Source organism: Phyllopteryx taeniolatus, chromosome 1 (genome assembly GCF_024500385.1).
Source record: "Phyllopteryx taeniolatus isolate TA_2022b chromosome 1, UOR_Ptae_1.2, whole genome shotgun sequence".
Classification (NCBI taxonomy): Eukaryota; Metazoa; Chordata; class Actinopteri; order Syngnathiformes; family Syngnathidae; genus Phyllopteryx; species Phyllopteryx taeniolatus.
This window is the reverse complement of record NC_084502.1, coordinates 36,836,381-36,848,274: the sequence shown is the minus strand read 5'-3', so window position 1 is coordinate 36,848,274 and position 11,894 is coordinate 36,836,381. Positions and strand designations below refer to the sequence as shown.

The following is an 11,894-nucleotide window of genomic DNA, read 5'->3' as shown; positions in this document are numbered from 1 at the left end:
TTTCATCAACTGTAAAACTTGTAAACACAGTACATACATTCTCTGCAAATGACTTTAGTGTAACAACCTTATGATGATGACATTATTTGTGCAGTCGGTTCCTGGAGGGTCTGGTAATCATGGCAATTAAGTTCGATAGGTTTGACATTTTCCCTGAGATTGGCGTACTGTAGGGCTCCACTGTCTCTTGTTCAAAATTAGCCGGGATAATCTCCAGTTTACCCGCAACTTAAATGAGGGACAAGCGGTGTTGTAATGGATGGATGGTTCAACACATTTTTACAAACCCAAGACTTCAGCTCAAAGAGAACAGCGTGTCATTTAAAATCCAGAATTTGGTCAATGAAAGTCATCTTCCAGACATTGTGCATCAACAAAAATGTTTGAGCCCGTATGTTTTTGCAAATCAAGGCATTGAAGGCCTAAAAATGCGTTTCAATGGCCACTGCAATCACTTTCTATGATAGGAAAAAGAAGGCAAACCAGGGGCGGATTCATGCCGCTTCACAGATGCCCTGTGATTGACTGGTGACCAGTCCAGGGTGTTCTCGGACTGACTCGAGCTCCCTGCGACCCTGGACAGGATCATCATTTCATCATTGCAGATTTACAGTACAGTATAGACCTTTTTGAGAAAAGTGTCTTATCTTTACATTTTTTTTTTATAGTTTCATAGATTTGTCTATTGGGTGTTACTCTCACAATAACGATGGTCTTGAATTCCTCACCCATGACAGGAGAGAGACATCCAAAAGCATGTCGACGTGCAAAAGAAAGTGTTTGGTTTACCCATCAAATTTGCAATTTTTTTTCCTTTTTTTTTTTTAATTGCAGGAACAATAACCTTTTAACTTCGTAGTAATGTTCATAAATGCTTCACTCCATCTGTCCCGTATTTGCATTGATAATTCACCACGTTCAGTGTCCAGTAAACAGGCTTCAGTTGCAGTGACAGCAATGCCTGGCTGGGGGGCGCCACCAGAGCAGCCAACGGCAGTACTTCCCTTGAAGTTGAACTTGTCACTTTGAGTCACTTGGTTTTGGTTATTCTCCACCAACTTTCACTGTGACACTTCCTGCATTAACATTCAGAGAGAAACTGAGTGGAAGTAGGGACTTTCAGTACACAAGTCATCCTTGGCTAGTCATCAGTCATCTGGCCTCATTTGTACATTGGGGTGAAAAAAAGGCATCACTCAGCAAGACCACCACAGACACATTAAGAGTCAAGCATTCTCCTCAAATCTCCATAAAATATCCAATCTGATGCCAGACAGGAATTAAAAGCTGTGATCAAGCATCTCATGCTGTTGGAAATAAGAGCGAAAAGTTCTTGTCTGTCTCCAAATGGAATAGAATTTTCCATACACGTATAATTATTAGTCTCCAAGGTAACTTTTTATACATTTTCCAAAAACACAATTATGTACCTTAAGTACAAAAGCAGAAGGTTTGAGCATACTAGCTCAGCGATAAGTCATCATATACCCTCAGTGATGGACTTGATTTTTCTGAAAGTGTATGCAATATACTGTAGGAGTTAGTGCAGCTTGCTCAAGGGCACCTTGACATACTTGAGAATTAAAACATGGGAAAACAAAACACTCACCACAACAAAACAACAGGGAAAGTGGCATGGCAGGACTGAGGAAACATTACATGTGACAACAATGATCTGACAAAGACTGAAAGAAACCAGGAAAATAAATACAAGCAAACTGACGGGACAACGAGGCACACCTCAAGACACGAGTGGCTGGAGGGAGCTAATTGGTTGACACACGGTAGAGGACTGACGAGAACAGGTGAAGACGAAATCCAAACGAGCAGACAAAACACGAACATGTGACTGACACAGGAATGAGACGAACTAAATCTAATCAAAACCAAGTCAACAAAAACAGATCATGACAGGTGCTTAAGATTTCCTCTCAATTGTTGACATCAACACTTTCATTTCAATTATTTCTCCGACAGCTAGTTTCCTCTCTGCCTTTGTGCAGGTCAGCAGCGAGGGGGGTGGAGGCTTGTCCCTGGAACAGCCGCGCCTGCAGAGTCACTCACATTCCTGGCTGGGATCCAATGACTGAGCCAGACACACAAAGGGGAGGGGAGGGGAGCGCGTGCGCGTGCGCGTGACCGCCAGACGCAGACTGGTGGGGGAGAGAGAGAGCGAGAGAGCTCATCTCCATACAGTCACAGTGAACTGCGGGGGCCGACGGAGCGGTCCTCGAGAGCGGAAAGAACTGCTGAACCAGGATTTCAATCCGACCACTACCGACTTTCTTACATCCGACCTTCATTTGCTTTCGCCCTCTATCCTTCGCAGTTGTTCGCAAGGAACTTTTTTTTTTGTACTGGGGTCTTTGTGGACTTTGGAAAGCCAGCCCCCCTCCCCTTCTATCCGACATGGACAGTCCGAGAGCCGCTTCAGGGAGCTTCTGACCGGTGTTCACTCACTCGTCACGGACATACAAGCGTGAACCACAGGGAGTGGTTTTTTTTCTTCTTCTTCTTCAAACTAAATGTTTGATGAAGTGCTTCGAAGTTTTGGCCAATTCTCGGACGCGGTGGATTTATCCGTTTCAGGCGCGACAAGACGCTCGTGGTCCCCGCTCGCTGTTCGCTGGTAAAGTTGCGGGGGAAACATGGAGACTGTGAGTCGGCAGAGCTTCCAGCCTCATCCGGGACTGCAACAAACTCTCAAGCAGTTTCACCTCAGCTCTATGAGCTCTCTAGGCGGGCCGGCCGCCTTCTCCGCCCGCTGGCAACATGAGCTTCTCTTCAAGAAGGACGGGAAGGAGCCCGAGCCGGTCCTGCAGCATCTCCCGCCGCCAGTGATGCCCGGGCCCCTCTTCATCCCGTCGGACCGTTCCACGGAGAGGTGCGAGACAGTCCTGGAAGGCGAGACCATCTCGTGCTTCGTGGTCGGAGGGGAGAAGCGGCTGTGTCTCCCCCAGATCCTCAACACGGTGCTGCGGGACTTCAGCCTGCAGCAGATCAACTCGGTGTGCGACGAGCTGCACATCTACTGCTCCCGGTGCACCGCCGACCAGCTGGAGATCCTCAAAGTCATGGGGATCCTGCCCTTCTCGGCGCCCTCCTGCGGCCTCATCACCAAGACGGACGCCGAGCGGCTGTGCAACGCGCTCATCTACGGGGGCGCTTATCCTCCTCGCTGCAAGAAGGAGGCGAGCAGCGGAGGGGCGCTGCAGCTGGAGCTCACCGACAGGAGCTTCAAAATCTACCACGAGTGCTTCGGCAAGTGCAAGGGCTTGTTCGTGCCCGAGTTGTACACCAGCCCCAATGCAGCCTGCATCCAGTGCATGGACTGCAGACTCATGTACCCCACGCACAAGTTCGTGGTGCACAGCCACAAGGCGCAGGAGAACCGGACTTGCCACTGGGGCTTTGACTCGGCCAACTGGAGAGCCTACGTCCTCCTCGGCCAGGATTACACGGGCAAGGAGGAGAAGAGCCGCCTGGAGCAGCTCCTGGACGAAATCAAGGAGAAGTTCGATTTCGCTAACAAGTACAAGAGGAAAGCATCGTCCAGGGTGAGTTGGCGTGAGCCTTTTAATTGCACGAGCTCATTTATTTCAGATCATGGTTCTTTAAAAGGCTCTTCAAGTGACGTTTGCAGCAATTTGCATCTTCTTCAACGTCAATGTGCGTTTTAGCAACAAGGATATATGATAGGGTATGGATGGATGGATGGGTGGTATGTTCTCCACCCAACAATCTCATGAATATTATTAGGACAAATGGGAATTGCACTGTTACTAACCCGCGGGGAGAAGTGGTGTGTGTGTTTTTTTTAATGAGTGTTTGGTCATCATTGGCATGTTATCACTAATTAGGCCCTATACAGTAATGACACTAAAACACCTCTGGTGGCAATAAAGCCATTATTTGCAGGGGAAACACCTCTCAGGCTCAGTTTTATGGGGCCTTACTTTAAATACAATTCCATTTACCAACAAATGCCTCGCGGGGACTGTGCAGCAATATTTAGTTGAGGTGAAATTAAAGAAACCATGTATGAAAGGTTTTAGTGACAACACATTTTTATTCCTCTTCTCTGTGTATAGTTGACATAAATTGATATTTTGGTCTTGTATATTTTTTTCTGTTCTTCCAAATCTGATGAGATTCTTCCAACTAGTTAGGTAGTGAGGATGAGAAATGTCAAGTATGAGCAGACTGGCAGACATGGAAACCTGTATGAATGCATTTTAATGAGAGAATTGATGTGCCGGTAGGAGTTTGCAGGGCAGAGAAAGAGAGAAGTTTGTGTGGGAGATTGATAAAAGAATCCTACCCCCACCCCAGCCCAAGGAAAAAAGACTAGTGATGCCATTTGCATGAACTGTTACACATGAATGGGGTTGATGAAGCAGAGTTTAGAAGTATTGTGGTGGAAACATAATATGATCCCAACAAAGAGGAGCATTCAGCAAACATCGGGCCCACCCCTCCCCCAAACATTCACCTACCCCAGGCCAGTAACCCACCTCGGACACATACACACACACACACACTGATCCTCCCCCTCCTTTACCTACTTTTTACTCCAGTTTGATTGAGTGGAATCGTGGGACGCAATGCTTGGTTTGAACAAACCTAGAAAGCAAAGTGTTTGCAAGCGTCTCATCTCCTGTTCAGCACAGAGGATTCTCTCAGACGAACATATCAAAGAAAGAGAACTCGGAGAGACCCTTGATGTCCTGGAGAGTGCCAAAGTTCTGCCATGCATGGTGAATACCCCCTCTTGGCACACACGTTCATTCAAGCTAGAGTGGGCACACCTCAAGGACCCCACTTTTGAGGGCCTCTTCAATTTTTATAGAAGAGCCCACAGGGCACTCAAGTGTTATGCCAAAGGCTCATTTGCTTTTTAATCTGACTCCTTTATCCCCCCCCCCCCCGCCCCCCAGCCCCAAATACTCTTGTTTCAAGAAACGCTAATGAGGGAATACATGCTGGGTAGGAGTTGAGGAAAATTGCTAAACTTACGGCAAAAGAGTTCCCCTTTGTCAGCACATTTAAGCAAAGAGGAGGCACTTTGAAAATGTTCTTGGAGCACGCGAGTAAAAAGTGCCAGACTATGCTGCCTTATGCCTTTTTAGCTCGCAAGAAACACTGTCATCTGTGTGCTGTCAGCAGCGGAACTATACAGCCTCTGTGAATATTAATGAGTCTGTTACAGCAGTGTTAGCAGCAGTCTCGCATGCAGACAGACACAGGAAATGAGATTGCCACACTCCCCCCTTGCAGACACTCCTCAAAGAGCTTCCTTCCGAGACGCGCACGTGCAGAAGTCTGACTATGAGAAAATTTTACTTTTTGCAGCATGTCTTTACTTATTGAAAGTTATATCTGTGTTCACAATAAGAAATGTAGATTATTTTTGTCAGGATAACAGCTGCTGAGACAATTGTAAAAATCAGCACTAATGAGGTTAAAACGAGTGAAACCCTCTTCTGAGTCACCAGTACTTGACGAGAGTTCTCTCTGGTTTGCTGGTTCACATGTGGGAAACACCCGTTATCTCTTTCTGTCCACTTTAGGATCATATGGCCAGGACTGATTTAATATGTTGCTTACATTATAGTATTTCTTGAAATGGAGTGCTCATAAGTTGTTTCTGATTGCATGGGAGACCAGTGGTTAACCATGGTTTGAATCATAGCTTGGGGTGTTTCTGTGTGGAGTTTTTTCATTTTCCTCTGTTTTCCCTGTGTAGGTTTTCTCCTGGTACTTGTTCTGGCACACCCCCATCAATAAAAACACATGTAGCAGGTAACCTTGACTAGGGTGCTGACTCCATTCGGATCTGGTCCTTGTGAGGCGTACAATGGTTGTGGTGCAGTTTAGTTCGCATCGGTACGGTTGGAATCAACCAAAATCAGATCAGGCTTGCGTTTCCACACTGGGATGTGTAGGCGGTATAGCGATAGCTGCATCAGCTATGTAAATAGTGTGACATCATACCAGAAAACAAGTTGCGTTTAATCCGATATAAGTGCAAACTACTAACACATTCAGCAAATCTGGTACAAGCTTTTCCGCTCGGGTGAATAGGGAAGGAACTTTAATCATCTACAATGTCTTTTTTTTTTTAAACACGATGTCACCACAGAGCCATTAAATATGACTTTATGCTGTTTGGGGTTTGTTGATTTTTACATGCTGGATACCATATTTGCAGAAATAAATGACGTTTACTTTTTTTTCAGAATCATCTTTATTTTCCAAGTATGTCAAAAACATACAAGGACTTTGTCTCCGGTAGTTGGAGCCGCTCTAGTACGACAACAGACAGTCAATTGACAGAGAATACTTTTGAGACAAAAAACCCATAAAAAACACCGTCACTGAGGAATAAAAGGTTACCAGTAATGTGGTAATGCCGGTAGATTATTATTATTATTTTATTTTGACAATTGTGAAAAAATTATGCTGAGTCCTCTAGCAATTAGAGCAATTTTAAATGACGAATAGAACAATATTCTGGTGCAGTGACCATTGTGCAGCTGACGCAGACTTCAAGGAATTTCTGCAGTTTAAAGTGACAAGTAGTACGATAATCTGGGACAATGTCAATTGTGCAAATGGTGCAGATACTTCTCAAGCACATGAGAGGCCAGTATTGGTCAACAACAGATATGCAAGTAGTGCAGGGTGGCAAGACTACTACAGTGAGCGCACAAGTAATGTATAATTGGCCCGACAGAGATTTGACGACAATCTAAAGACAAAATTGGCAGCATGTTACAATGGAATTGTAAGTTAACTGTTTAAGAAGTTAATGGAAAGAGGGAAGAAGCTGTTGGAATGTCTGCTTGTTTTAGTTTGCATTGATTGATAGCGCCTACCTGAGGGAAGAAGCTGGAAGAGGTGGTGATCAGGATGTGGAGGGTCCAACTTCAAGTTCGGCTTCAAACATTCATATAATCAACCCTAGTTATGATCATTAGCAAAGCACACACAGGAAGTCAGCTATTCCCTGTTCTGCGTTGGTCACATGACGTTCCGCATCTAGCGTATTAACCCGACATACTTCAAGCAATGTGTGGACAGTCCCTGTAAATCAAAAACATGGCTTTAAATTCTCCTTCTGTCATAATCCACAGTATTAGTATTCACTGTCACAATGAAGAAGACGGTAAATTCTCTGTTGCACAATAAGCGGACAGTGGTCTGACTGGCTCCGCCCCCCACAAACATACCACTGCTATGCCACAGCCGTGGCCCAATGGTTAAGGACCATCCGCCAACATCCCCCGGACTCACGGCTGTGGTGTCCTTGAGCAAGACACTGATACCCCGAAATGCTGCCCAGGCGCTTCAGCTGCCCCCTGCTCCAGTGTGTTCCACTAACATGTGTATGTGTTCACTTTGATGGGTTAAATGCAGAGAACAAATTTCATGTGCATGCATGTTCATGACAATAAACCGTGATTCTATTCTATTCTATTCTATTCTATTCTATTCTATTCTATTCTATTCTATTCTACCGGCAGACTAGAAAGTTACTGAAAGGTGGTATGGTTCAAGCTGGATATTTTGGGACCGTTATTAATTTAAAATGGATTAAAATGCATACCGTAACTAAAAAGGAACTGTACTGCTCGTTGGAAATTAAGCTTTAGAGTGGATACTGAAATAAAAACGTAAATAGGGACAGTTGTGTAAGTGGGTGGATGCTGTAGCTTCCAAAATGTTTTTTTGTTATGTGCCATATCCATCAGCGATTCTTTGGACACAAAAGAAACTGAATGTTTTGGACTACCATTCGCATTCTGATTGAGTGGTGTTAGACAGGCAGCCACAACTATGTTACATCTCAGATCTCCCACTAGATTAAAAGAATAACATCTTTGGGTAAGAAATTTGAATAAGCTTGTCTGATTGCATGCATATACCTGTATCTCACATCCATCAACAACACTGTCGCTGGGCTTTGAAAAAGAAAATGTTATAACTGTCTGTCATCATTGTGAACAACAAAGGTGAAGTAATGATGTTGTGTTTTGCCTCCTTGTGTACATTGATGTGCTCTAACACATTCATTTAGTTTAAAAACAGAATTTGTGCACTATGGAATTATTATGACATGAACCAAAGTCCTGACATACATACAATTCTCAATTTGGTTTTAAAGTCTGTACCCAGGCATGTATATAGTCATATTTATCTGGTATTCTCTTTGTTAATACTGGGTCCCTTTGAGTCCCACCGTGAAGGCTCTTAGAATCCTTTATTGCTCCTCTGGATATTTGGCCTCTATGTAAAGGGGCCGCTTGTTTCAGGGACGAGGTGGCGCAGTGGTGCTGCTGGGGGCTCAGAGGAAGTGAACTCCCAGAGGGGATAGTAGTCCATGTCCTATTTCATATGCAAGGCAGAGTGTTGGCTAAGCCTGCTGACAGCCAACCATGTCCACACAGTGGACAGGACAACAGCTGGTGGCTGTGCATTTCAGTGGCTGCAGAGGGAATATTTCCATCCTTCTTTAGTTGCAGATCAGCAAATGTGACAGTTGCAAACGTCTGCTGCACATCCCGAAATAGCAGTTGTGTGGGTTTGATCCCTTATTTTCTTTTCCTTCATTTAATTTTCCAGAGAAAAAGTAACATTTTGATGTTTTCCCTCTCTGGTTTGAAAATGAGGACATTTCTAATTAAATTAGCTCTTAGAAATGAGTTGCATGCTTGACGAGGCTGACGAGGCTAATGGAGGACTGTCAGTCCTAAAGGGTTGGGATACAAAGATAAAATGCTACATTGACATTTATATGTATTTATGACTAATACGATTGAAGACTTGATCTCCTCTCGATCCCAATTTCAATGGAGCAACAGCAACTGGGAAAGTCCTCTCGCAGGAGTTCATTGGTTAGTCTGAAACAAAGTACATTTGTTATTTAGCAAATTACATCAGTAGGATTATACAATGAATGGACCACATTCTGAAAAGACATTGTTTCCTAAAATGAAAACACATTTTCAATTACTGAGCCATAATAATTGCAAGAAACCAAAATGCGAAGCAAATGAAAGCCAGTTCAAACAATGGTATTTAGAAGTTAAATTTAGGACTTCACAGATTTTCTCATTCATTTACATATATGTGGCTGCATTTTTATAACAAGCACATTCATTATTTTCCTGCAGAAACTGAATAACAAAACCTGTACAATTATGTAAATAGCTCATTTCCATTTCTCACTTATACAAGTACAGAATGCCCAACTTTGCTTAGCTCTTAATTGTAATGCTTATTTCGTACATGTGAACAAAAGTGTTTCTATTTCATCAAACCAGTTTCAACATTAAAACATTTACATTATTGTGTTTTTTGGGGATTTCAGACTTGAGTGCTTTTGTATACTAGTTCGAACAAGTGCAATGGTAAATACCACAGATACTTTGACATAATTTGCTATAGCTTCCTGGAACAGATTTTAAGTTATGTAGTCTGTATTGTAGAAAACATCTTTGTAAATCCACCTCCAAACAGTTTTAACCTTTTTTTTAAGTGTTAACAAGCAAAATAGTGCAATGCTAGAATACTTCTTTTATGGTGATATTTCACTATAAATCTGTTTAACACAGGATTCTGATGAATTGTCAAAGCCTCTCAACAATATAAAATTTCTCCGATTTCTGGAGTCCTCCATGAAAGCAGACTGATCTTTCTATTTAATCAAAATCAGACATTTGCAAAAATCTGCTTTGACTTGGGAAAACATCAATCAACATTTGTGATGTTGACATGTTACGCAAGAGCATTCACAAACCCGACCCCCCTCCCCCGCAAGACCTGGACGAAGTGACTGGGAAGAGGGAAGTTTCGGCTTCCCTGCTTAAGCTGCTGACCCCATGACCTGACCTCGGAAGTGGAAGAAAATGGATGGATGGACATGTTACGGACCAAACTAGTAACTGAATCATAATAAATTTATGTTTATAACATTTTCTGCAATGTCCTGTTTTTTGAATAAAAGGATGGGAATTAAAAATAGTTTTTTAAAATCCAATTCATGAATTAATTGACAAAAATTATTGACAGAACTATCGACTATTAAAATAGTCATTAGTTGCAGCCCTAGTGCACAGCTTTATTTAATACACCATTCCAGCCTGCTGGCTTCTCCCTCCATCAACAATACGCTTGAAAAATCCACACTACATTTGAAGTGTACTTTACAAAGAGCCCAAACAGACTGCACTTATCAAATTTCAAATTTCCCCATTGTGGGACGAATAAAGGTTCTCTTATCTTATCGTATCTTAACAACTCACGAGTTTCAGTCCATTTTTTGGCCAATTGGCAAACAAGGCATAGAGCACTGAAACAAGCCACCCACTCGGGATACCAAGCTTTCTCCTACCTATTCACACATCTTCTTAAACAACGCGGAGGATAAATCGTTTGCCATAAAGTATTGCATGAAGGCAGTGTTATAGGCAACCATGCATGCATACGAGCTGTCGTGGAATGTGCTACATGCAAAGCTCAGCGCACATGCGTTTCAGGAGAAAAGCGCATGGATGGAAATAAAAGTATTTCCTTGGTGAAATCCCTGTCAGAATATTCATAGCCCTCTGCTAACTAGCACATTCAGCTCACAGTGTCTATTCTTAAATCTTCTAAGGACCTTAAGCATGTCTCATTGGGATTATTGTAAAAGCAGCACGGAAGGAAGAACTCAGTGACCTCCTCCAGGTGTTGCGTGAAAAGGAAGCTCTCTCAGTCAGATGGTGCAATTTGATGACTGGACTGTCTGTTGGCTTGTGAACAACTGTCAATTTTTTGTGAGCATTCAATATTGATGGTAGGTTACCGTAGGCGTTGCAATCCAGCTTGTTTATTTAATGAGCTGGTCGTTGAAATATTCATTGACACACATGGTGCATAAGCCTGGCAATAGTGGCAACTACTCAATACAACATATCTTTCTGTTCAACTATTCAACATGGTAAAGCCATTTTCTATCATGAAATGTGGACAATGTCAGAATGTATTCAATGGAGATCATAAAGGACAAGGATTATTGAGGATAATACATGGTTTAACAATGATTGACCAGTGATAATATACAGCATCATGCTTGGTAGTTCAATTTTTATGTACATCACCATGAAAGGGCATAAATTCAAGATTGCTCCCTCACAGGCAGAGTCCACAAGACTGGCGTGACAAAAACGTGTTTGGGTTTATGATTAGAGCAAATCAAGTTGTTGCTCACTTTAGTTTGATTAAAAAAAAGTCCAAACCAAAGAGCTAATATATGATAATTAATCTAGACTAAAATTTAACATTCATTGACAAACCTTTGTTCTTGACTGAGTCAGAAATGATGTTACCTTCAAGAAGCATTTAATTTGGTTCAGAAAAAGGGTGGTGCTTAGCTGAGCAGAAGCTATCAGCATGTATTTTTCGGGCTATTCTTGGGCATGGGTGCAGGTTTTCAAGGGAAAAAGCCCCCAGCAACACACTGCAAAACAACAACAAAGCCAGCAACAGCATTCTCAACAATCATGACAGAGAAGCTGCAAACATACCTTTCTGAAAAGTATTTTTCCATGTTGTATCTTTTTCCATAGTTTCCAAGCCTTTAAACAAAAAAAGTCTGTTTTCTAGCTGACAGTCTTACCCCTTCCAAATTATTGTAAGAACAAGTTCTTTTGTGTCACCATGAAGTGCTGAGACTGTTAATGACGGTGCTGTATTGATGCTTGAAAGGCATTACTTAGGATATGCTTAGTTTAGGCAAGTAACAAATCTTCCTATTGTCTCCTGATTGGGTGGTTTCTGTACGTCAGCAGTGGAAGGCTGTTGACTTTTACAAGCACCATACACATCCTCTTCAAAATGAATCCCTTAAA

At 42.7% G+C, this 11,894-nt stretch overlaps 1 protein-coding gene across 2 annotated transcripts in view; it reads left to right on the top strand.

The window, feature by feature from the left end:
• The first annotated feature begins 2,109 nt into the window (after positions 1-2,109).
• skia (v-ski avian sarcoma viral oncogene homolog a) overlaps positions 2,110-11,894 on the top strand; it is an 88,485-nt gene continuing 78,700 nt past the window's right edge. The window contains exon 1 of one of the 2 annotated variants that reach the window (XM_061792669.1): positions 2,110-3,557. In XM_061792669.1, the coding sequence (XP_061648653.1) occupies positions 2,649-3,557 (909 nt within the window). In that variant the 5' untranslated portion in view covers positions 2,110-2,648. The remainder of the gene's footprint in view (positions 3,558-11,894) is intronic. The other variant, XM_061792679.1, reaches the window with a different exon arrangement.